The sequence below is a fragment of the Oncorhynchus tshawytscha genome, linkage group LG14 (genome assembly GCF_018296145.1).
Source record: "Oncorhynchus tshawytscha isolate Ot180627B linkage group LG14, Otsh_v2.0, whole genome shotgun sequence".
Taxonomy (NCBI): domain Eukaryota; kingdom Metazoa; phylum Chordata; class Actinopteri; order Salmoniformes; family Salmonidae; genus Oncorhynchus; species Oncorhynchus tshawytscha.
Window position 1 is genome coordinate 3153042 of NC_056442.1, and position 27380 is coordinate 3180421.

Genomic DNA, 27380 nt, shown 5'->3' on the forward strand with positions numbered 1-27380 from the left:
TTTTACCCATATAACTTACATTTTAACTATTCTGTTTATTCATGGATACAGGGATACTCGTGAGTGAGATATCAAAAAGGTGCATGTAAACAGCTCATCCCAAATAAGACCTTAAGTGGGATATGAGCTACTGTCCGGAATACTGTGCGCATGGAAACGTGGTCACCGTCACCATGTCTGGACTGGTTATAGTATATTTCCACCTGAATCTACCACTAACAGGTATCCAATGATAACTGTCTGATACATTTGAAGTGAAAAGTGACAGCACTTTGCAGGTCAAAGGCTACATCACATTTAGGTCATTAAAGCAGACGCTGTTATTCAGAGGCAACTTTCAGCCAGTGCTTTCAACTAAGACGGGTAAAACACATCAGTCATCGCAAGTATTCAGATACAGTTTACAGTTTAATTCAGAGACGAGAAGAGTGAGAGAGACAAAGAGGTAATAAATAGAGGATATGGGAGGGAGGTTTTCACTGAACAATAGACTTGAGGAGTGCATAACACATTTCTCAGTCAATTTCATTTAAATACATAAATTAGACATAATATAGACATAATATAGAATCTGAAATAGTTAGATAAGTAGTTTACATTAGTGTTAATCATTGGAATCAATATTGCATTGGAATATTTTACTTATTTTAAACTTGAAGAGCCTGCCAGAAACGTAAGCCAATATCATGGAATAGTTTCCCCAAGGCACATTTCATGATATTAATTTGAGACGCTACGGTTAGTTTCTGTACAAATCATAGGTGACAAAGAAGTAGAAAAGCAAAAGTAGAAATACAGTGTTTTCAGGAAAGCATTAAAATAGAAAGTCCATTATCCGGTAAAATAACAGTAACAAACAAGAAATAGGTCATCCAGAATACTTCAAATCATCATCAGAAAGCTACAAAAATCACCTGAAAACGTTCCAGTCTTGGATTGCTAAGGTTTCCATGGAAACATGCAGAATGAGCTAGAGGTTATGCTGTTCTGTGTGTTGGCCATAGGTTCCTACAAGGCTCAGAGGAATGGGCAGGGAGATGCTCCAGAGTGGGGTAAGGAGGTGTTGAGGAGCTTGGCAGCAGGTTAATGCAGGCAGTGACAAAATCATCATCTGTCATAATTGTCTGGGTTGCATCTCAATAGTCTACCATTGCTGTCTTTCATCTGCATAAAACTGGACAGGTGGAAGGAAATCCCTTTGTAGGCACTAGGGACCTACTGCACATACCAGTGCAGATCAGCAAAGATGAGAAGAGCAAACCACTATTGAGATGCAGCCACTGTCTCTAGAAATTATTCCCTGAGACTATTCCTCTACATGCAGGGGATGGATCTCAATAGTCTGAACTTACTTCCTTCCTTTCCTCATCACGAATGTTAAAGTACTGTACAAGTGACAGAAAATTCCCATGTTGTTTTCACCTGCTTTCAGATCAGTGCAGAAGGGGAGAGGTAGAGAGGAATCACCCTTTGAGAAGCACTCGGAAGGAGACAGAGTCAGTGACATCAGATGTATCTCCACTGGTGTGATTGTTCCAGCCTCTTTCCAATCCCAGATCAACACAGAGGTCGGAGGTCCATGTCGCAGCCAATAGTCTTCCAGAGTTATTCAGGGATGCTATTTGACTGTTTTGACTTTGGACCACACCTAGTCTCTTACAACAGTGACAGATCAGTGTTCCACAGTGTTACGTCAGATGGCTTTGTGGTTAACAATTTTGGTCCAGTCACGGTGGAACCTGAACCCAACCATGTTGATGCGATGTCACCTGAGTATTCACAGGTTGGTCTCGTCCCAGGTGGGGTCGTTCATGTTCTTCAGGACTCTCCTCAGGATCTTCTCCAGCTCCTTCCTGGCTTTCTGCTCTTCATCCAGGGTTCTCCTCATCTTCTTGTTGTCCTGTTGGGGGGAGGGGACAAAGACGGCCGCTGGATCTTAGAAAAGGCTCTAAATCGCACATGCCTGGAATGAACAGTGCTCTGGTTCTGGGATGTATATGCTTAGAGGTTTGTCATAGAGAGCCTCTAATTGATTCATTATGATGCTGAACGACTGACATGCTATTTGATGTGACGGTTTGGCGAACTCTCCTGAACGCTCACCTGTTTCAGCTCCTGCACTTCATCCTTCAGCCCATACACCGTGTCTACTAGAGTCCTAAGGCAGACAGACACGTTAGTTAACCAACCCAACCACAGCTCACCATTATCAATAAACCCCATTAGGGAACATATAAACTTCTGAACGTGTGAAGTGAAGAGTTCTCCCAATCTAACGCAATGGTAGTTCAGGGAGGAATGTAGTGCTTACTTCTCCTCGATGACAGTCTGTCCGTTGCTCTTGGTCTCCTCCACGATGATCTTCTCCTCCTCAGGGAAGAGCATGTGCACACCTGACTTCTCCCTGGATCCTGATTGGTAAAACAAGACCGTCAGCAGAGCACATTGGTCAATGGACGAGATGACTAATTGACAGACTGAGGGGAGGGTGACCTTAGTTTGACACATAAGGCTGTAGCTCAATAGTTCAAACTAGCCTCTTCTCCTTGTGTCCTGTCCCCCCTGATCACAGTCCTTTATAGGAGCACTTTCATTTATCAGTGGCAATGAAGGAAAGGAGGCAATTTTAGAGTATTAGGATACATCCCAAACCAGATTCAGATAAGTGGCCTGTCAAAGGGGGCCTGTGGAAGGATCAGGACAGGTGTAGTAGAGGAGGAGAACTTGACCTGGCAAATCAAGTCTCCCTCATCTACCATTTATCCTTTAGCCATACAGGAGATTCAATATCTCTGTTCTCCAAGGGAGATCTAAGCTATGACAGCAGCATATTAACTCATCATTTTAATGATTGTAACATGACACCAGGTCCTTTGAAGCCGTTAATAGTTGAGAACAGAAGGGAGGCTGAGGAGCAGTTATTCCCTTTGTCCACCGAGGTCTTTTGAGGGGAGAAGGGTGTGTGTATGTGTGTGTGTGTGTACTACTGTTCAAAAGTTTGGGGTCACTTAGAAATGTCCTTGTTTTTAAAAGAAAAGCAATTTTTGCCAATTAAAATATCAAATTGATCAGAAATACAGTGTAGACATTGTTAATGTTGTAAATGACTACTGTAGCAGGAAACGGCTGATTTTTTAATGGAATATCTACAGAGGCCCGTTATCAGCAACCATCACTCCTGTGTTCCAATGGCACGTTGTGTTAGCTAATCCAAGTGTATCATTTTAAAAAGGCTAACTGATCATTAGAAAAGCCTTTTGCAATTATGTTAGCACAGCTGAAAACTGTTGTTCTGATTAAAGAAGCAATAAAACTGGCCTTCTTTAGGCTAGTTGAGTATCTGGAGCATCAGCATTTGGGTTTGATTACAGGCTCAAATAACCAGAAACAAATTACTTTCTTCTGAAACTCGTCAGTCTATTCTTGTTCTGAGAAATGAAGGCTATTCCATGTGAGAAATTGCCAAGAAACTGAAGATCTCGTACAGCGCTGTGTACTACTCCCTTCACAGAACAGTGCAAACTGGCTCTAACCAGTAGTGCATGCATGAATACACACAGTGCCTTGCGAAAGTATTTTGTTGCCTTACAACCTGGAATTAAACTGATTTTTATTTCCCAGTCCCTGCCGATGAAAAACATCCCCACAGCATGATGCTGCCGCCACCATGCTTCACTGTGGGGATGGTGTTCTCAAGGTGATGAGAAGTGTTGGGTTTGCGCCAAACAGCGTATTCCTTGATAGCCAAATGGCTCCATTTTAGTGTCAACTGACCAGAGTACCTTCTTCCATATGTTTGGAGAGTCTCCCACATGCCTTTTGGTGAACATATTATAATTTTTCTTTAAGCAATGGCTTTTTTCTGGCCACTCTTCTGTAAAGCCCAACTCTGTGGCGTGTACGGCTTAAAGTGGTCCAATGGACAGATACTCCAATCTACACTGTGGAGCTTTGCAGCTCCTTCAGGGTCATCTTTGTTGCCTCTCTGATTAATGCCCTCCTTGCCTGGTCTGTGAGTTTTGGTGGGCGGCCCTCTCTTGGCAGGTTGGTTGTGGTGCCATATTCTTTCCATTTTTTAATAATGGATTTAATGGTGCTCCGTGGAATGTTCAAAACCCATCCCTGATCTGTACTTCTCCTTCTTTGTCCCTGACCTGTTTGGAAAGCTCCTTGCTCTTCATAGTTCCACTTGTTTGGTGGTGCCCCTTGCTTAGTGGTGTTGCAGACTCTGGGACCTTTCAGAACAGGTGTATATATACGGAGCTCATGTGACAGATCATGTGACCCTTAGATTGCATACAGGTGGACTTTATTGAACTAATTATGTGACTTCTGAAAGTAATTGGTGGCACCAGATCTTATTTAGGGGCTTCAGAGCAAAAAGGGGGTGTATACATATGCAGACACCAGTTTTTTTTACATTTATTTTTTAAACAAGATTTTTTTTTCATTTCACTTCACTAATTTGGACTATTTTGTGTATGTCCATTACACGAAATCCAAATAAAAATCCATTTAAATTACAGGTTGTAATGAAACAAAATAGGAAAAACACCAAGGGGGATGAATACTTTTGCAAGGCACTGTGCATACATACATAAGGGAGAGAGGTTATGTTAGGTTCCTCACCATCTTCAGTTTCTGAGAGGTTGGCATGACAGACATTTCACAGAAACACCAGACTCAGCTACTGTAAACCACACACAACCAACCATGACTAAGGGAGGGGGAGAAACTACAAACGGTGGCTGAAGGGCCGCATTCAGCAGGACACAACGTTGGCCGACATTCAGATAGAAATGTATTATGTTAAACAAACATGTAGAATAAGGAATTATGTCAGCTCTATTCACTGCATTTCTATCTGCAACATTTGCGTACTGAATGTGGCCTAGCCAGAAGTGGGATTCCAAAACTACGATGAAAGAAAATCATATTTCTCTTTCAAAATAAAATAGTTTATTAAAAAAGGTGTGAGGGAGCGGGATATATGGGAGGAGCGACTGTAGCTCTTACGAGAAACGGAGGAGGTCCTGTAACTACTGGCGGTCCAAATACTGTCATAATCCGAGTCCTCTGATAGGTCAGACCAGGGCTCGGTCCCTCTGGACAGGCTGCTACGGCAACCTATAGTGTCCACACTGGACCGGTCAACTGGCTCGGCCAGCACGTGGTTATGCATCAAATCAGTACCCTGCCATGCTGGGGGAGTGGATCAAACCATACGGAACGAGGGGGAGTGGATCAAACCATAATAAAGCAGTGTGGGGGGCAAATAATTGTTGAGGTAGGTTGTGAAGGGATCCATAATAATAGGATAAATAATATACAGGTATATTTAAAACAAGGAGGGATGATGGGGTTATGAATGAGGACAAAAATAATTATATATATATATAATATTTTTTTTTAAAGGGAGAGGACACAAAATAGACAAACCAAAAGGAGGAGGAACAGAGCAGAGAATAACAGAATGCAAAGGGGATGAGGGGAGAGAAAAGAAACAGGAGAGAACATAGTTAGAGAGAGAGGAGACAACACTGAACTATGAGTAGCAATAGACTAGACACTGTGACAGTTGAATCTAAACAGCTATACTCTAAAGAGCATTTATCCAGAACCTGTGAAGTCTTAGAACTAATCTGGACATGGTTCATGTTAGTACAGAAATAAAAGACACCAAAGACTAGTTGGTATTGGTTGAAGTATTGGGTCTCTGACAGGTTGTGTGTTTGCGGCGTAGTCTTACTTGAGTTGAGTGTCTGTCGTGTTTTGGCGCTGGTGCAGTAGGCCTCGATCACTTTCAGGATCTGGGCATCCTCCTCCAGAGCTGCAGTACTCTTCCTGGTAGCAAAGTCCTCATCTGAAGCTTTCCTCTCAGGCTTACGTTTAGGCAGCAGCTTCTTCATACTCTTAGGACTTTTACTCAGATCCTAGAGAGGGAGATAAAAAGAGGAAGAGAGAGGCTCTCTTAGAACCCTAGAGGTGGGCTATTTTATAGATAAAGGCTTCATCTCTAGAAACTGTGCTGACTATTACTGTTTGGAACCTATTCCCTCTTACACGAAAGGACCAGGACCATACCTCTTTATAGCAGAGTGCTGCCGAGGGCTTGAGTGGGGGCGCGGGGCGGAGGCAGCTGAGGCTCCAGGGTTTGGGGGTGCTGGGGGGCTCCAGGGGACCCCACATGGGGGGGGTTTGAGGGGCCCCGTGGGAGGAGGGGTGGGGTAGGGTGTGGTAGGCAGGGCCTCCAGATACACCCCTACTCTCTGAGTGTCTGGTGGGGGTCAGGGGATGGGATGGGAGCTGGGGGAGAGAGAACAGAGGGGAGAAGTTTAAGACTGGTACAAAAAAAGAGAGTATATCATATATACAGTAGCATCTCTTGGAATTAATGGTGCTTGCTGAGTTCATAACCAAATGGAAAGGTGGTAATAACTACTAACTAGTGGGAAGGAGGTCGACCGATTAAATCGTAATGGCAGATTAATTAGGGCCAATTTCAAGTTATCGGCCTTTTTGGACGCCGATTCCATTGCAAACCACGAGGAAACTGCGTGGCAGCCTGACCACCTGTTACACAAGTGCAGTGTCAAAAGGAGCCAAGGTAAGTTGCTAGCTAGCATTAAACTTAACTCACATAAAAACAATCTTCACATAATCACTAGTTAACTACACATGGTTGATGATATTACTAGGTTAACTAGCTTGTCCTCCGTTGTATATAATCAATGCGGTGCCTGTTAATTTATTACACAGCCTACTTCAACTTCGCCAAACAGGTGATGATTTAACAAAGCACATTTGCGAAAAAAAAGCATTCGTTGCACAAATGTACCCAACCATAAACATCAATGCCTTTCTTAAAATCAATACACAGAAGTATAGATTTTTTTTAAACCTGCATATTTAGTTAAAATAAATGCATGTTAGCAGGCAATAGTGTCGTCACTTCATTTGCGTTCAGTGCAAGCAGAGTCAGGGTCGTAGGGAACTGTGTTTCTTCCTAACAAAGACCGTAATTAATTTGCCAGAATTTGACATAATTATAACATACAGTGCCTTGCGAAAGTATTCGGCCCCCTTGAACTTTGCGACCTTTTGCCACATTTCAGGCTTTCAAACAAAGATATAAAACTGTATTTTTTTGTGAAGAATCAACAACAAGTGGGACACAATCATGAAGTGGAACGACATTTATTGGATATTTCAAACTTTTTTAACAAATCAAAAACTGAAAAATTGGGCGTGCAAAATTATTCAGCCCCTTTACTTTCAGTGCAGAAAACTCCAGAAGTTCAGTGAGGATCTCTGAATGATCCAATGTTGACCTAAATGACTAATGATGATAAATACAATCCACCTGTGTGTAATCAAGTCTCCGTATAAATGCACCTGCACTGTGATAGTCTCAGAGGTCCGTTAAAAGCGCAGAGAGCATGGAGTCTGCAAAAGATCATGAAGAACAAGGAACACACCAGGCAGGTCCGAGATACTGTTGTGAAGAAGTTTAAAGCCGGATTTGGATACAAAAAGATTTCCCAAGCTTTAAACATCCCAAGGAGCACTGTGCAAGCGATAATATTGAAATGGAAGGAGTATCAGACCACTGCAAATCTACCAAGACCTGGCCGTCCCTCTAAACTTTCAGCTCATACAAGGAGAAGACTGATCAGAGATGCAGCCAAGAGGCCCATGATCACTCTGGATGAACTGCAGAGATCTACAGCTGAGGTGGGAGACTCTGTCCATAGGACAACAATCAGTCGTATATTGCACAAATCTGGCCTTTATGGAAGAGTGGCAAGAAGAAAGCCATTTCTTAAAGATATCCATAAAAAGTGTTGTTTAAAGTTTCAGCCACCTGGGAGACACACCAAACATGTGGAAGAAGGTGCTCTGGTCAGATGAAACCAAAATGGAACTTTTTGGCAACAATGCAAAACGTTATGTTTGGCGTAAAAGCAACACAGCTCATCACCCTGAACACACCATCCCCACTGTCAAACATGGTGGTGGCAGCATCATGGTTTGGGACTGCTTTTCTTCAGCAAGGACAGGGAAGATGGTTAAAATTGATGGGAAGATGGATGGAGCCAAATACAGGACCATTCTGGAAGAAAACCTGATGGAGTCTGCAAAAGACCTGAGACTGGGACGGAGATTTGTCTTCCAACAAGACAATGATCCAAAACATAAAGCAAAATCTACAATGGAATGGTTCAAAAATAAACATATCCAGGTGTTAGAATGGCCAAGTCAAAGTCCAGACCTGAATCCAATCGAATCTGTGGAAAGAACTGAAAACTGCTGTTCACAAATGCTCTCCATCCAACCTCACTGAGCTCGAGCTGTTTTGCAAGGAGGAATGGGAAAAATGTTCAGTCTCTCGATGTGCAAAACTGATAGAGACATACCCCAAGCGACTTACAGCTGTAATCGCAGCAAAAGGTGGCGCTACAAAGTATTCACTTAAGGGGGCTGAATAATTTTGCACGCCCAATTTTTCAGTTTTTGATTTGTTAAAAAAGTTTGAAATATCCAATAAATGTCGTTCCACTTCATGATTGTGTCCCACTTGTTGATTCTTCACAAAAAAATACAGTTTTATATCTTTATGTTTGAAAGCCTGAAATGTGGCAAAAGGTCGCAAAGTTCAAGGGGGCTGAATATCTTCGCAAGGCACTGTAACATTGAGGTTTGTGCAATGTAACAGCAATATTTAGACTTAGGGATGCCACCCATTCGATAAAATAAGGAATGGTTCTGTATTTCACTGCAAGAATAAACGTTTTGTTTTCGAAATGACCATTTTTGTTTCCGGATTTGACCATTATTAATGTCTAAGGCTCGTATTTCTATGTGTTTATTATAATTAAGTCTATGATTTCATAGAGCAGTCTGACTGAATGGTGGTAGGCAGCAGCAGGCTCGTAAGCATTCATTCAAACAGCACTTTCCTGCATTTGCGAGCAGCTCATCAGAATGCTTGAAGCACAACGCTGTTCATGAATTCAAGCCTATCAACTCCCAAGATTAAGCTGGCAATACTAAAGTACCTATTAGAACATTCAATAGTCAGAGGTATATGAAATACAAATGGTAGAGAGAGAAATAGTCGACGCGCCATAATTACTATAACTACAACCTAAAACTTGTTAACTGGGAATATTGAAGAACTGGGAATATAAAAGAACTGGGAATATTAAACCACCAGCTTTCATATGTTCTCATGTTCTGAGCAAGGAACTTTTTTTTTAAAGTTAGCTTTTTTACATGGCACATATTGCACTTTTACTTTCTTCTCCAACACTGTGTTTCTGCATTATTTAAACCAAATTGAACATGCTTCATTATTTGAGACTAAATCGATTTTATTTATGTATTATATTAAGTTACAATAAGTGTTCAGTATTGTTGTAATTGTCATTATATATATATATTTTTATTTTAAAAATCGGCAGATTAAATCGATATCGGCTTTTTTGGTCCTCCAATAATCGGTTTCGGCGTTGAAAAACCATAATCGGTCGAGCTCTAGTAATAACCATTTGTAAATACGAGTTGGATGCATTCAAGTGCTTTGAACTCGCTGAGAATCGATGCTTGGCTAACAAGCAAACAATCTGCTTCAACCATAAATTAAAAGAACAGCCAGCTAGCTTGTAAACAAATTATCGTGTTCAAAAACTATATTAATAGATTGCTTTTTATAAATAATGTTTAATTGTTGCTTTTAACTGCCGAAAATGCTGTTATAGAGGTATTTCCTCAGTATGTGACAACTAAGTTCAACATGTGGGAGAAGTCTGATGGTAGACGAGTTTCCCACTAGTAATACCAGTTGGAGGGGCATTCAAATGGATCTTTCCCAGTGGCATGGTCATATTTACGAATTTACAAGATGTTATGAATGCAGCATTATCTTTTCCATTCATTTGGGATTTAAACCTGCAAATATCCTAATCCATGTACCTGGATCTACACAAGAAAAATGTCAGACAAACGTCAATACCCTTCCCTTTAACTGACAGTCAAACTGGAGAGGTTGGGGGTGTTACCGTGTGGCAGGGGACAGACTGGGGCTTGGCGGTGGGTGTGGTCATGATCACGGAGGGGGCGTTTCTGATCTGAGTGTGTCTTGACAGATGCTCCACCCACTCCTGCAAATCCTGCTGGTTGTTACACACCACCTGCATCCGCTCACACGTACTGCCTGTAACACACACACAAAGTCTTGTTTAACTAACCTTGTGGGGACACAATTTATTCCCATTCAAAATCGTATTTTACCTAACCCCTAACATCAACCTTAACCTCCTAGCATTTTTCCTTCGGGTCCCCACAAGTATAGTTAAACATGTCCATACACGCACACATGTAATTACCCTTATTTTGAGCTGTTTAAACTCCACTAGTAAAAACAAAACTGTAAACATACCTGATATTTCAAAAGCATTTTTGACCATCTCACAATCTTCTATCCTTGAGATAAGCATTCCTGTCAATGGCAGCTTACCCTTTAAAGCAAATCAACGACAGAGTTACACAAACCTTTAGTGTTTACACACTTAAGGGCACTATAAAATCCGTTCGATTTTTGCCTGATTCCGTTTCTTCAGTTTTTCCCAATGTTTAAAAAAAATAAAAAATTATGTTCTAAGTCCATAACAATGCTTAAACCACATCAGGAGACCACTTGAGGTTTGGGGGAAAAAAATCTAAGAAATTTAGATTTTTGGGTGTAATTACCCTTTAACTGCTCACTAGCCAGAGACAGTTGTTTGGTTAGGATGCTTCTGTAGCACTCATGTGATTGCAAAGTTTGCAAAACAAATGGCCACTGGATTGATGCAAATAGTCATGAGATCATTCTACCAGTATGCTACTTTGTAGTTAAATGGTACAATAGGCAAAAAAAAATTCTGGTTGCTAAAATTCCAATAGTTTGCTTAATTTCAGTTTGTGTGACAAAACAAGCAATGTGTAGAGAATCATTTACCATCTAAACCGCTGTGAAATAGATTTTCTATAACCAAAAATATTCTATTTTCAGCTGTTTGAAGCTGGTGCACAAAACTGAAAGTAAAAGAAAAAACAAAACTTAACTGTAAGAATAGAAATAGCGCACATAGAACAGATACACTGCTTCTTAGACAACCTTTCAATGAGATGGACAGATCTATAACTCACATTTCTATGTGAATTTGGTTGGGTCACGCAAAAAGTCACATATTGCAGCTTTAACATTTAATTGAGAAGGTTTTTGGGAAAGCTTTACCATCTATACCGGAAGACAGTTGGCAACACATTAGCATAATCTCTAACAACTACAAGAAGTGGAAGACAAACGCGCACACACAGACAGGCATTCCTGTGCCGTTGCATCTTCAGAAAATTGAAGGAAAATATGAATCACTGATGCATTTTATTTATGTCATGAAAATTTTGGGCGAATTAATGACTTTTCTAATAAGTTCAAACCATTTAGTTGATTTCTAATAAGTTCAATACATTTTTGAATATTGTTGAATTACGTTTTAATGTCGCGATTCCAGGATTCCGTCATGTTCTCCACAAAGCGGATTCTACAGGGCCCTAAATACTAACAAAGGACAGAGCGAGATCCTGACCTGGTAGATGAATCCACTCATTCTGGAGCTGGCAGACAGCAGTAGGAGAACATTTGGGAACAGCAGGAGGTAGCGTTCGCGCTTCTCCTAAAGAAGACAAGCACACACTGTTAAGACGTTCCTGGGTGTAGATTTTAGATAGGCGTCTTACCTCCGATCCGTGTGTGTGGCAGAGTGTGTGTGACATGTACAGGACAGGGCCCAGGGTTCTGATGTCATCTCCCTCCCAGCGTCTGATCGTCTCAGTTAGAATCTGCAGCTCCAGTTCCTTACGTTTCCTCACCTCCTGACACTGGGCCTGAAGCCATGGAGACACAAACACACACAAATAAAAAAGGAAGCTGTTTTAAAAAGTATTGAATCCCAGTCAATGTGAGAGACAGCGAGACAGAGAGAGAAACAGACAAATGTATACATGTGCACACACACACACACACACACACACACACACACACACACACACACACACGAAAGATCCAGGCTGCATAGAAGCCCAAGTCAGGGCACCAAGCCACAGAACAGCAGAGCCAAACCGTGGAGCCCAGAGGCAGGCTAAAGCTTTTCCCCCAGCCCAGGATTAGCAACAGTGCACACAACAAGACAGAGACTATTTAACATGTCAATTTAACCCTGAATAATACTGGATTCCATATACACCAGTGCTCAAAAGTTTGGGGTCACTTAGAAATGTCCTTGTTTTTGAAAGAAAAGCACTTTTTTGTCCACGAAAATAACAAAATTGATCATAAATAGTGTAGACATTGTTAATGTTGCAAATTACTATTATAGCTGGAAACAGCTGATTTTAGGCGTACAGAGGCCCATTATCAGCAACCATCACTCCTGTGTTCCAATGGCACGTTGTGTTAGCTAATCCAAGTTGATCATTTTAAAGGCTAATTGATCATTAGAAAACCCTTTTGCAATTATGATAGCACAGCTGAGAACTGTTTTGATTAAAGAAGCAATAAAACTGGCCTTCTTTAGACTAGTCGAGTATCTGAAGCATCAGCATTTGTGGGTTCGATTACAGGCTCAAAATGGCCAGAAACAAATAACTTTGTCCTGAAACTTGTCAGTCTATTCTGGCAGCTTCATTAAACAGTATCCGCAAAACACTAGTCTCAGCGTCAACAGTGAAGAGGCGACTTCGGGATGTTGGTCTTCTAGGCAGAGTTGCAAAGAAAAATCCATATCTCAGACTAGCTAATAAAAACAAAAGATTAAGATGGGCAAAATGTATGTATCGATAAAAACATTTTTTTTTTTTTAAAGATTCCAGCTACAATAGTCATTTACAACATTAACAATGTCTACACTGCATTTCTGATCAATTTGATGTCATTTTAAAATGGAAAAAAATAAGTGATTCCAAACTTTTGAACGGTAGTGTACATCATCAACAAGAGACATGCAAATGTAACCCTTTAACACGGCATAAGTCATTAAACGGAGACAGGGACGGTGTATGTCCGACTTACAGAGAGGCCTTTGAAGGAGGTCAAACACTTCTGGATGTCTGGTCGATCAGCATGATGCTCCTGATGAAAAAGATTGGGATGTTTGATTCATCAGAAGATCACAGGTCTAACAGTCAATATAGTCTACACCTACACAACAAAAAGCCACCATTCACAGGCAAATGACCGTTATCTATAGTACATAACACAGGTCGATGGGACTAAAAACAAACAAAAAGATAACTAACTAAAAATACACTGTTCGTGAAATGTTTGTAGAACGTATAAGTTGGAAGTAGACACCTAAGTGTTGTTGTCCATTAGTTTACTACAATTGGGGGAGGGGTGGTAGGGTTAGTGGAACATAATATATATATATATATATATATATATATATATATATATATATATATATATATAGTACCAGTCATAAGTTTGGACACCAACTTATTCCAGGGTTTCTTTATTTTTTACTATTTTCTACATTGTAGAATAATAGTGAAGACATCAAAACTATGAAATGACACATGGAATCCTGTAGTAACCAAAAAGTGTTAAACAAATATAAATATATTTTATATTTGAGATTCTTCAAAGTAGCCACCCAGTGCCTTGATGACAGCTTTGCGCTCTTGGTATTCTCAACCAGCTTCATGAGGTAGTCACCTGGAATGCATTTCAATTAACAGGTGTGCCTTGTTAAAGGTTAATTTGTGGAATTTCTTTCCTTCTTAATGCGTTTGAGCCAATCAGTTGTGTTGTGACAAGGTAGGGGTGGTATACAGAACATAACCCTATTTGGTAAAAGACCAAGTCCATATTATGGCAAGAACAGCTCAAATAAGCAAAGAGAAATGACAGTCCATCATTACTTTAAGACATGAAGGTCAGTCAATACGGAACATTTTAAGAACTTTGAAAGTTTCTTCAAGTGCAGTCACAAAAATCATCAAGCGCTATGATGAAACTGGCTCTCATGAGGACCGCCACAGGAATGGAAGACCCTGAGTTACGTCTGCTGCAGAGGATAAGTTCATTAGTTACCAGCCTTAGAAATTGCAGCCCAAATAAATGCTTCAGAGTTCAAGTAACAGACACATCAACAGTTACGAGGACACTGCGTTAATCAGGCCATCATGGTCAAATTGCTGCAAAGAATCCACTACTAAAGGACAAAAGGGAGACTTGCTCGGGACAAGAAACACGAGCAATGGACATTAGACCGGTGGAAATCTGTGCTTTGGTCTGATGAGTCCAAATTCTGGTTGCAACCGCCGTGTCTTTGTGAGATGCAGAGTAGGTTGAGCGGATGATCTCTGCACGTGTGGTTCCCACCGTGAAGCATGGAGGTGGTGGTGTGATGGTGCTTTGCTGGTGACACTGTCTGTGATTTATTTAGAATTCAAGGCACACTTAACCAGCATGGCTACCACAGGATTCTGCAGCGATACGCCATCCCATCTGGTCTTTCACTTAGTGGGACTCTCATTTGTGTTTCAACAATAACCCGAAACACCTCCACGCGGTGTAAGGGCTATTTGACCAAGAAGGAGAGTGATGTAGTGCTGCATCAGATTACCTGACCTCAACACAATTGAGACGAGTTGGACCGCTGAGTGAAGGAAAAGCAGCCACCAAACGCTCAGCATGTGGCAACTTTTTCAAGTCTGTGGGAAAAGCATTCCAGGTGACTTTCATGAAGCTGGTTGAGAGAATGCCAACAGTGTGCAAAGCAGTCAAAATTGGCAAAGGGTGGCTACTTTGAAGAATCTCAAATATAAAATATATTTACATTTGTTTAACACTTTTTTTTTTTTGGTTACGACATGATTCCATGTGTTATTTCATAGTTTTGATGTCCTCACTATTATTCTACATTGTAGAAAATAGTAAAAAATAAAAACCCTGGAATGAGTGTTTCCAAACTTTTGACTTGTACTGCATATTTACAAAACAATATATATGGGAGATTGGAAATGACGCAGACAATTCCATTGACGGAAGCTACAATCTGTCTGTAATATTAAAGCTGCTCTACCCCTTAAAAGAATAAATACAAAATAACCAGACTGTCTCCCTCTCACCTCCATGTGTCTCTCCAGTTCCTTCAGCAGTGTAGGGTATTTGTCCAGCCTCATGAAGGGTTTACTGAGACCAGTGGTGAGGGTCAGGATACCTGGACTACTGGCTCCCTTCCCCTCCATAAACTCCCCCAGCTCCTCACTGAAACACACAGCGACATACTAAACTCTCCCAGTTCCTCACTGAAACACTCAAAATACTTTGCAGATATTGTAACTGAAAATAGTCCGCTATCATTTTAACAGTCAACCCGGTGACATAAAAAAAAAAAAAAAAAAAATCACACGATGGATTTGGTTCAATACACGCGTGCACACACACTTACCTGTGTTCTGTGAGGACGTTGACAGCCGAGGGGTGGTTGGAGCAGTAGGCCATGTAGAGAGCCTTCATCTCAGGCAGCAGGTTGAGGAAGAAGCCCCCTACTCTCTGCTGGCTCTCTGGAAGCCTACACACACACACAATGTGCTCATCACCAGAGTACTACCAGAGTCTATCAGTAGGTGTCAGTGTGACCTGTATAAACAGCATGTTGATGTACTATTATATATGAGGAATAGTGCTCCCTCCCACACGGCGGGTTTTAAGGTGTGGCTTTAGATCCTATTGGCAGACAGGACGTGGTCTATTTCAGAGTTGATTCATATTTTAAGTTTGCGGGCACCCATTTGGTACATCCATGTATTGATGAGATACATTTGGTCAATGCTGGACTGATCATATGGTGTGTGTGTGTGTGTGTGTGTTCGGGGACTCACCTGGTACATTCCTCGTAGGACTGAACCAACATCAGCTGGAAGGTAGAGATGTCCTCCAGATTCCCCAGGATGTGACTGACGTCTGCACTGCTCAACCTGGAGACAGAGGGAGACGGTGTGGGGAAAGCTGGAGCGATATGGTTGGGGTACAGTAAGGTTCATAGTATGCTCAAATCAGACCCTCACACACACACACACACAGCCATGTGAACACAAACACACTCACTTGTCTGTGGGTTGCAGTGAGTGCAGGTATGAGGTCAGTAGGCTTTGGAGCTCCTTGGAATACTCGGTCTCGGTCTCTAGAATGTTCTGGAGCACCTGGATGGAGAGAGAGAACAGGGGATTAGGAGAGAATGTTGACGGATAGACAGGCAGGCAGACAGACAGACACTGAACTCAGACACCCCCACTGAGGAGACCCACCCTCTCTCCTCCTAACCTCCCCCTCGTTGACAGAATGGGGCCAGGGAGACCGTCCATTCTGCTTCCTGAAGCCGGTCCTCTTCACTTCATTTTTTGAAGTATTTTCTTTTCTTTTGTCTTTATGTTTCATATGAGGAGCCCATTAGACAGAGAAACCAGAGGACAGAAATAAACTGCTATCCTTTTCTCATCAAATACTGACCTCTTCAGTCCATGTCAATACTGGCTAGGTTCAGAGCAGGCTTTATGAAGGATGCAGAGATGGATGGATGGATGAAGGTGGAGGGTTTAAGTTGGCTTTAACCCATCCAACATCCACTAATGGCGGACAGCCAGGTAACTTAACTCCCGATGTTGTGGGGCTCATATTTCAACTCTCATACTCATTTGGATCTTGTAACACAGGATAACTTCACATTGTGATGAGGTTTACCTTCAAGTCTTCATAAAGACTAGTACTGAACTATTCACTTCTTTCCCCATATCATAATGTATTGATTTGTATCAGATTGCTCCATGTGGATCTTAACGTATTCTTGTCCACTGGGACAACAGATACTCTCCTCAGATCTCACGCCATTTCCTCAGATGTACTCTCCTCAGATATACTCTCCTCTCCTGAAATGGTCTTGTCCTGAATAGTTGATATCTCCCGCCCTCAGCTTCTCTTCTCTCAGCACCAGAATAAACAGAGGGCCTCCCAGGATGCTTTGCAATGTGCTCCATCACCGTCACGGCAGCAGGACAGTCCCTGTGAACTATCACTGACCCAGACACCAACACACACACCATAGTGACAGTGTGCTACCACTAGATAGAAACGGAGCAGCCAGTCACAGGGCCTTGAGGCACAGCTGGCCCAGCAGCCAGTCAGACGGAAGAAACAACCTACATTACTGCACACGAACACGCGGCAGGCAAAAGCCTCAATTCTAAAACCCTCGTGGTATTTCAGATCTCAGTGCAGTAGGTTGTGTAGGTTCTCACCAGGTTATAGTAGGTCTTGCTGACAGCTGGTGTGTCAAAGCCTTTCACAGGGTTTTTGAGGGTGGCAGACTTAGGAGACACTGGTTTGTCTGTGTGGTAGAGAGAGAGGAGAAGTGTAGAGTAGAAGTAGGACAGAAACATGAAGTCGTTCATTTTATAATAGAGTTTAAAGCAATGTTATCCGGCAGGGAAAGATGCTGGCTTCATTTAGCTAACAACCAGACCAGAGGCTTTCTATGCACTACAGAGAAATGGGGACACATTCATGTTGCTGTGTTTTAGTAGCTAACCCTTGGGGCAGAGATAGCATACAGAATGGAGAGGGAACAACATGACACACAGCAAAGGAACAAAAACTGTGGCTCGCTCCCTCGCTCTCTGCAGCCAGAGACAGAGGGCATGTTCACATGTGACTGATTGGATAGAGAAAGGGAGTGGGTTACCACTGTGAGCTTATAGAGAAATGGCAATTAGTTTGATGCATAGTTCATCATGTGTAGGTAGGTAGTAGGCCAACAGAGGGAAGCACTGGGAGCTGTTTGGTGTGTTTGGGGAAGTCCCACCTACAGGCTCAGATAAGGAATGTCCTGTCTTTGTTTAACCACGCAGTTTCCTTCCTCTCCGTTATAATGCACAATAGCTACATTAATAGTGCAATCACTGTGCACAACAGCTGTGCACAAAGAGTTTATACATCTACTATACATTTCTGTATATGATCTGATAAAACACTTAGTGTTGCAGATAGAAATAGTGTATAGAACAAACTCCGAGCTCTACTCTGCATTACATTTCTATCTGTAATGCTTTGCACATTGCAGTCCATTGAATAAGCTGGTGTAGAGCCATGTCTTGGTGAGCTTAGTATTGGCAACACGTTCCTTCACTCTGTAATTCCTCTTTTAAAAGACGCACTATGCAGAAATTGCTCCGCTATTTCCTGGTTTCTCAAATTCTAGTAGTACTCCTAATTTCAGTTTACGCGACAAAACAAGCACGTATAGTGTAGAGAATCAATATTGTATTTTCGGCTCTTTGAAGCTGGTGTACAAAAACAAAAGTAGAAGACGCAAAAACTAAACTTAAGAACAAGAAGCATAGAAATAGCGCACATAGAACATATCTACCACTTCAGTGCGAATGACTGATTTATGGACACCCAAAAAGTTACATATTGCTGTTTTAAATGATTCTCTTCATGATCATTATCTTTGGCCAGCAGCATACCACCCTATATTGCTGTTTTAAATGATTCTCTTCATGATCATTATCTTTGGCCAGCAGCATACCACCCTATATTGCTGTGAATGCGTAGGTGTTCTCAGTCAGCTTACCTGGTAAAATAAATAAATCATGTTATTACAGCTCTAGCAGCCGGGGGAAATGCTGACTGCATGAAATGGGTATTTGATGTATCACCATTAAAAACAGCAGAGGATATTCCCTAGAGACACACATTAAATACACAGTAAATCACACCAGTTATCAACAGCCTGGTTTAGCTGCGTGATTCAGAGGTACAGTCAGCTATAGGGGGGACCACTATCAGATATCATCAACACAGGAGATATTTCTCTGAGAGTTATACAGTTGTAATAGAGCTGCTATAGATGATTATAAAGTTGTTATAGAGATGCATAAGCCTAATGTTTAAACTCGCCAATACAAACTTTGATCCCTACTTAATATTCAATCCAAGCCGCCCAATCACTGACACCCACCACTGCCTTTGACCTCCTTGACATAGTTGCTAGGGAACCAGCCCTTGTTGCCGTTGAACGAGCCCTCCCACCAGCCGCCGTCTTCCTGGCGCGACACACTGATCATGTCACCCTTGTTGAAGGACAGCTCGTCTTCATTGGTCTGCTGGAAGGTGAACTTGGCCCTCACCAGTACCCGCTGCCCACCGCTCTCCGACATGTCCTAGTGGGGAGGAAAGAGGGAGCGACGGAGGAAGGGAACAGAGGAGCAGGAGAGAAGGGGAGAAATTAAGAGGGAGAGAAAAAAAAGAGATTGATTAAGTAAGGATGGAGCAAAAACAAATGGAGACCGAAAACAACCCCAAGCTGCAGGTGAGAACCACCTCAAATGGTTCATTCTAGTCCTGTTGGGTTCTATGACTCACCAGGCTGCGGTACTGGTTGTGGAGGAGCTTGGAGGAGCGTCCGCGGGGAGACTGAGTGTTCAGAGAGTCAAACGACTTGATTCGTAACGAGGATGAGTGATGCGCACACACAGAGTCACTGCCCACTCCTATGTCTGTGGAGGAGAGAGAGGGGGGATGAGGACACACACACACACAGAGTCACTGCCCACTCCTATGTCTGTGGAGGAGAGAGAGAGGGATGAGGACACACACACACAGAGAGTCACTGCCCACTCCTATGTCTGTGGAGGAGAGAGAGAGGGATGAGGACACACAGAGTCACTGCCCACTCCTATGTCTGTGGAGGAGAGAGAGTGAGGGATGAGGACACACACAAGAGTCACTGCCCACTCCTATGTCTGTGGAGGAGAGAGAGAGGGATGAGGACACACACACATTAGCCTCGGCGGGGCCGTCAACAACCGGATGATCCGGTTATCAGGGGAAATGGAAGAGAGCCTGTGACGCGACTTCCGCTTTCGGACGTTAACAAGGCGTCACTCCATCTTAACTCCTCCCCCACATTTACTGGATTGGTTGAAGAGAGCAGAAGAGAACCTCCCCCTGACAGAATGTGGGGGGTCTAGTTTCAGGAGTTTATTTTACGCCTGCTACTTTAGGTTCAACACACATTAATGTGAGTGAAGAACACAACATGCTGCAACGTGCACCCATCATTCTACACAGACACACACACACAGGCCTAATAACACACAACGCCCACTCTGATAGAGACTAGAGGTGACATCTGGGACTTCACAGGTATGGCTTTGCATAGAAAACAGGAAACCTTCCATGAATCACCCCAGACACACTTCTGTCTTAGTCCACTTACCCTCGGTGGCTTTGGCCAGTGCCACCAGAGAGTTGAGCACCTTGGTGAAGTTCAGTCCCTGGAGAAGGTCATTGACCTCAAATGGCTGAGAAGAGGAGGGAGAGATATCCTTTAGCTTTTCAATACTTGTTTAAAATAAAATATCTATATAACTGACTGAAAACAGAACTGTTTCATAACATTGCAACGGCGTAAAGGTCTTGTCATATTTCCTCTGGTTCTGGTGATGAAAACCTGACACCGGAACTTCCAGACATTCCCATAGTACAGTAATGTGTGTAATGTCCGTAAAGATATATTTCTCACAGTAAGGAGGCCTAGGTTTGAAGCCTGGAGAATACCACAGAGTTAAAACAACTACTGATTGACACAGGCAGCAGAACTCAGCCATAATCTACCCAAGCATTACTGAGACTGTGTACAGACGCTGGGATATAGACAGCGCAGTGCACCGTACCACAGACAACCACAGGAAGGAAGCCACAGGGCTAAGGACATCCTGCTCTCCCACTCTTTGTTCTCAGTCCAGACAGGTCAGGAATGTGAGTGTCACGTTGAGATCCACCCTCTGTCTAACTGGGGGGGTCAACCACTAATACACTCAGGACACCTCATGCTGTATTATTCACTAAATAATTGCTACCTGCAATGTTGGGCGTTTCATATTTGAACTTTGACCTTTAGGACAGGAGTCTCATTTGGCATGGGTGTCTCTTTCAACTATATGTTGTCAGAGTTCATTAAATGACTGTTAGATAGACATAGCCAACATGAAACGCTATGAGTGCCCTGGCCTGGCAGGATATGGTGTGACCGTATTTATCAGATTACTACCTAATTCTGTAGTACAAATACAGGATTTCATCAGGCTTCCTAAAGTGACTAAGTGTACCAGGTGACTGGGCCACAGCAGGAGATGTACTAACTCTGTTGCACAACCAGGCCAACACCCCAGTTTACTTACTGCTATTCTATTGTGTTCAGCACCATTTGGCATGGCAGTAAGTGTAGTAGCTCTACGAGGTCTACTTCCCTGTCAGAGTATTAGGTCATTTTCATTAGCCGAGTGGTAATTCAGCAGTGTCATTGGTTTCCTCAGCCCTACATGCTGCTTCTGCTCTGAGGGCAGTTTTCACCCAGTCTGGTACAGCACTCACTGTGGCACACTTACGGCTAAGCACCCACACAGTCCTACCCCTGCCCCCTTAGTCTGGACACACACACACCCTCACTCCTACCCTTTAACCATCCAGGGCCAATCTGGGGGATTAGCAGCAGTCTGAGCCGTCTCTCTAATCTCTGCCTCATCATGTTGTCCTACCAACACACACACCCCTAACCCCGTCCTAACCACCCCTTACTCCCTAATCCTATACACACACTTCTGAATGACCTCTTCTTGATCTGACAGAGAACTACATGGATGTATTAAGCAATATGGTGGATGGACTCAATGTGGTCTCTAGAGTGAAGAGATCTATTAGGAATGAATGTCTATAAGGTAGGGGTTGTTTTGGGACAATAATCTACCATGGCTATCATGACAGTTTATTGCTCCTTCACACTACAGTGTATGTCCATGTCTGGTCATTTTGGAATTTAGCCTTGCGACCTAATCGACCTCATTGGAAAATCCATTGGTTGGGTTGACATTCTCATGACCACCCCCCCCAGCACCACCTCTTGCATAAACTGTATTTATTCAGTTAGGCATGACTGACAACAGGACAGGACCAGACAGACAGACAGGACCAGACAGAGACAGACAGACCTGAGTCGGGTGCTAAAGGCCATGCTAGTTACTATTGCTGCAGCCCAGCCTCAACACTGCAGTGAGCAGCCATGAGATATAACTGTCCAGCAGCTCTCACTCCTGGTAGGTATGAGTCACAGGCCAATATCCACACTAGCATAGCACTTGGATGCATGCCAATACACTGCTTTATTCTCAGTGGTATCGTGTGAACACTGGAACAGAGCGGTCACAGTCTTTCCATAAGGCCTGGTCTTGAAGCACTCAGTAACAGGGTTGAGATGAGACAAGACATTCACAAGAACTAGGCCACGGTAAGGCAAGTAGTTTACTACAAGGTGTACAAATGTATATTTTTCGGGAGAAGTGGACTTGTCTACGTTCCCAGACGGATTTTAAAATCAGGAGGCTGTTCAGATCACACCTTTGTTTACCTGGCACCTGCCATATCACACAATCTCTCAGAAGTTTGAGGCAAATCTTGTTTCCATGACAAATAGAAAATTGTGTGATAGCTGCACCGTATTCCAAGAGATGCCATTTGTGCTTTAAAACAGAACTCCAACAACTCAGGTTTCACACAGTAGAATTTGAAAGTGTTTTGTAATGTTGAAATAGGGTTCATGGTATTGACAGACTGAAATATTGCTCTCGGGCCTTGGCTACTCATGACAGTAGATGTGCCCACAGTTAAATTCCCTTGTTCTTCATATTGACCAGAACAGCTCAATATGCTGAATAACAATTTGTTGTTGAATTAAAGGACAAGATCACTAATTTACAACTTGATGTTAGATGGTTCCTCACCCTGAAAATAGTCTATAGGCCAGGAGAAACTAGAATCCATGGTTCAGTTCTTTACATGGCCATTACAAACTTCAGCTAATTAGTGTGTTTTTATTAGATTGTTATGGCCAAATCAACTTTAAGTAACATTAAACCAAATATGGAGTTGGTTGCCCCCATCGCTTCCATTGCTTTTTAGCTAACGGTGGCTAATGTCAGTTGAAGTTTGTAATGGCTGTGTAAAGAACTGAAGCATGGATTGCAGTTTCTCCGGGCCCATAGATTATTTTCAGGATGAGGAACCATCTAACATCAAGTTGTAAAATGGTGAACTTCAGTTAAACGGCCAAATCATGGGGACCAAATCATTCTACCCTAACCCTACACATTGAGTAGGGTAGTATTCGTTTGGAATGTTGTTACACTACGTTAGAAATACAAATGAAAACCCAGACTTAGTATCCAAAGGGCGACGGGCTGCAACTGTAGTATTTCTGCTTGTAGGCTTGTACAACTTGGCTGTGCTAACGCCCCATGGGGCAGGCTCACGTGTTGATCAAATTAAATGTTGATAGTGTTTTCAGTCATGTTTAGAGCGCGTTGTATTGTCGATATTTACAACAAAGTTACAGAGCAGCAGGCAGGTTAAAATACTCACCTCCACTCGGAAGGACCCGCAGCCTTTCAGAAACTCCTTTATATTGCTCTGGAACTCACTATCATTCCTTGGTTCTTGGAAGATCTGTGTGAAAGGGAGTTAAACGTTTTTTGAAGCAAATCCCCGAGCCGTACGTGCACGCATACGGCCGTCCGTAGGTAACCTGTTTCGTTCTCGGTTTTTCAAAAGACGGTACAGATCCACGATTTCAGTGTGAAACTAAGATCTCCAATCGGTGTTTCTAAAAGACCCCTCAATCTCCCATCGGGAAATTGGATTAGTAGGAGAGGAAATGACGTGGTATGTATATTCCACGGTGAAAACCAGAACCCTGCGGCTACACCTTTTGGTGCCTACCTGTGCAAACAGAACCCTCCGCGACTATATCAGTAGTGGCAATCACATGCTTCATAACCTTTAATAACCTAACCAGTGCTCTCCTTATTAGGCCTATCGTCAATTGGCTGTTATTTAGAAGTCCCTGACCTGTTGATGTTGTAGTTATGCTGTTAACTTTTCCCAATTGAGCATAAATAGCAAGTGCACAAGGGCAGATACATTCTTGCTCTGTCGGTGTGTGACAGAAATTACGTTTTTTCCCCCTCAGTTAAAATGTCAAGGCAGCAAATAAACACGATTTCTTCTTCTCGTGACAAAAAAAGCTATCAAAACGTTTGTTTGTAATGAATTAGTCTTTATACAGTGGTGTAAAGTACTTAAGTAAAATATATTTTAATGTACTATTTAGTAATTTTGGGGGGTATCTGTACTTTACTATTTATATTTTGGACAGCTTTTACCACTCTATATTCCTAAAGAAAATAATGTACTTTTTACTCCATAGATGTTCCCTAACACCCAAAAGTACTTGTTACATTTGAAATGCTTAGCAGGACAGGAAAGTGGTTCAATTCACACACTCAAGAGAAAATCCCTGGACATCCCTACTGCATCGGAACACAAATGCTTCGTTTGTAAATTATGTATGAGTGTTGGAGTGTGCCCCTGGCTATCTGTAAAAATATCGTGCTGTCGTTTGCTTAATGTAAGGAATTTTAAATCATTTATAATTTTACTTTTGATACTTATGTATATTTTAGCAATCACATTTACTTTTGATAATTAAAACCAAAGACTTAAAAAAAACTTTTACTCAAGTTGTATTTTACTGGGTGACTTTCACTTTTGAGTAATTTTCTATTAACGTAACTTTACTTTTACTCAAGTATGAAAATTGGGTACATTTCCCACCACTGTCTTTATATAATGTATTGTCTGTATCCCCCTGAATGTTGTTTGTAATGTTTGTATACTCCGTTACATACTCTGTTTTTCTATATTGTATATTTTGAATTGCTTTACAACAAAAATACAAAAAAGTCAAGCCCATAGGGTCTCCCGAGTGGCGCAGCGGTCTAAAGCACTGTATCTCAATGCTAGAGGCGTCACTCCAGACCCTGGCTGTATCACATCCGGCCGTGATTAGGAGTCCCATAAGGCGGCGCACAATTGGCCCAGCGTCGTCCGGGTTACGGTTTGGCCGGGGTAGGCAGTCATTGTACATAAGAATTTGTTTAACTGACTTGCCTAATTAAATAAAAAAAATAAAAAGTATCCCTAATACAATGGTGTTTCCATAACCCTTAAATGAGAGAGTTTCACTGAATAATTGGGAGAGTCCCATCACTAGGCTAATGCGTTTCCCAATGTTACAATGTAAGCCTATGTGAGTGGTCTACTCTGATGGATAAATATGTTTAAACACACTGTTCCTTTAAAAGAGAGGGTGAGGTGGGAGGGGTCTTCATCTGAGTGAAATTGAAATTGCAGTCAATGGCGGCCCACTCATGTTAATCTATTTGTAGTGTACCCCATTATAGCAGTTGATCCGAACCAAAAACACCCGTTTATTATAGCAACATTTTTGGGTGGAACAAAAATACAAATGTGCATACGTTATCCGAAAATCAAACATGTTATTTTTTTAAAAAGCGTCTGTTTTCAATCTAGAAAAAAATCATGTGACTTCAATGCCATGTGTAGCCAATGTGAATACAATTACGTTATTACTCACTTAAGAATAGGTTATATTGGGAATAGGTATCTATCTCATTGTCAATGCAAACTAGTGCTGAAGTGAGACACACGGACATCTGTCCGGAAATTCCACTCTACTCCGTACAATAACCCCTCTGTTAAATGATCTAAACTAGGATCAGTTTGAGATCTACAACAACAAAGACATACTAATACAATGTTTAATTCTTCAAGTTCCACATAATAGTTGTCTAAGGCAGAGGTGGGACATCCAGGCAATAAGATATGACCTTACTTTCTCAACAGAACCAGGGCGCAATCGCTCCACCAGCTTGCACAGGACAACCCCATCTTTGAGAGAAGACTGCAGGAATCCTTCAGGGTCAGAAATGGTCTTTTTTGGTGACTCCAAGACCCCCAACGTTATCAGCCACGTTACCGTATGTTCCGCCGAATTCATGGCTATTATTACAATAACATCCACTCTATCCTATCCTGGGATGTTTTGGGAGAAGAGAACGGTGTGATTGGAGAATAATAGCCTATTCAGAATAAAAACATATCCTAATGGATAAAGATAACATGACTGCGTTTTGGAGAGGTTGACGGACAGCTGCTTTCTTCCTATAAGTTGTAGCTAGTCTATCGGCTTCGTTTCCCTGTCTTTTACGCCTGGTAAACTGTCAACTGCCCCCCTCTCTCGTTATTCCCCCAACCTGTGTCGCCTGCTGCTGCCGCGAAATGCTCCAACAGAGAATGACATCACAAAGATGTAAAACTATAACTGCTTTTAGAGACTGTCCCCCTGTTGACGGTTTAATATTTTACTCGTAATTATTTGCATAAGTTTGCATGAGGTAGCTGGGTCTACATCAACTATTAAAGGTTGCTGTAATAATAGCTCCTTATAATACAATCCATGATATTAGATTTCAGAGTGGGCTACTGCATTTTAACCCTCAAATGATTGTATTTACTTATTCAATCGGTATTAAACTGTGTGTTAATGTGTATAAATATAAAGCTTTGCATAATACACCGTTTATTACAAGGACTACAATATTTAATTTATAGGACTCCCGAATCCCACGTTAGAATGAACTGTAGCGCCCCCTGCCTGCAGAAATCTAACATCTCCACTACCTTGAGGGTGATAAAAAATATATTTATATTCAAATAGCTATTTGTACAACACAACCTACATTTTCTGTGCACTATAACTGTATAGATTTGCATGAAATAAAAACTACTTAACAGGGTAACAAAAAACAGCCATCCACCCATTCTGCAGAAATTCACGATTTAACAGATGTTGAAAAAATAAATCTGGGAACAGGGGAACTCGACCTCACTAATAACAGCATATGAAACCAGGGGAACTCGACCTCACTAATAACAGCATATGAAATCAGGGGAACTCGACCTCACTAATAACAGCATATGAAACCAGGGGAGCTCGACCTCACTAATAACAGCATATGAAACCAGGGGAACTCGACCTCACTAATAACAGCATATGAAACCAGGGAAAGTAGCACTTCATATTTCTTTTTTATAGAATTGAATTCAATGCATATTCCATTCATACCATTATCCAAAATATACAACAAGGCAGAGGGGGCAGAGTTTGCAACTTCTATAAATATGTCTTTATTGATGTAGATTTTTTATTATCTTTTACATTTTGAACTCAAGTAGAGAGGAGAGGGACCACCTATTTTGTCACCTAGTTCATTCATGGTAAAAAAAAAGGTCCGTAGGCACCAGTCGAACTGCGCTGACAGGGGGGGCTGGTGATGGGTGGTGGTGATGTCAGAAA

General features: G+C 42.0%; 1 protein-coding gene across 3 annotated transcripts; it reads right to left on the minus strand.

Moving 5' to 3' along the window:
• Positions 1-26335, minus strand: LOC112235385 (rho guanine nucleotide exchange factor 7). Of its 3 annotated transcripts, XM_024403824.2 has the most exons (21): positions 25857-26333; positions 23525-23608; positions 20328-20412; positions 19472-19605; positions 19068-19269; positions 17347-17435; positions 16160-16254; positions 15934-16029; positions 15501-15623; positions 15178-15316; positions 13115-13174; positions 11785-11931; positions 11634-11720; positions 10442-10520; positions 10062-10216; positions 6085-6306; positions 5750-5933; positions 5017-5202; positions 2312-2411; positions 2104-2158; positions 1-1900 (listed from the first exon to the last, which is right to left on the minus strand). In XM_024403824.2, exons 1-21 carry the CDS (start codon positions 26019-26021, stop codon positions 1778-1780), a joined length of 2610 nt encoding a protein of 869 aa, XP_024259592.2. In that variant the 5' UTR covers positions 26022-26333; the 3' UTR covers positions 1-1777. The 3 variants fall into 3 exon arrangements, with proteins under 3 accessions (XP_024259592.2, XP_024259594.2, XP_024259593.2); XM_024403826.2 differs by lacking the exon at positions 5017-5202 and having other exon boundaries at positions 25857-26323; XM_024403825.2 differs by lacking the exon at positions 10442-10520 and having other exon boundaries at positions 11634-11931; positions 25857-26335.
• Between the last annotated feature and the right edge of the window lie 1045 nt (positions 26336-27380).

Coding starts and splice junctions, on each gene's coding strand:
- LOC112235385 (XM_024403824.2), bottom strand. CDS start 26,021: ATGAATTCGGCGGAACATACGGTAACGTGGCTGATAACGTTGGGGGTC. Junction 16,030..16,159: donor TCACTGCAACCCACAGACAA/GTGAGTGTGTTT, acceptor CTCTGTCTCCAG/GTTGAGCAGTGCAGACGTCA. Junction 11,721..11,784: donor GCCACACACACGGATCGGAG/GTAAGACGCCTA, acceptor TGTCTTCTTTAG/GAGAAGCGCGAACGCTACCT.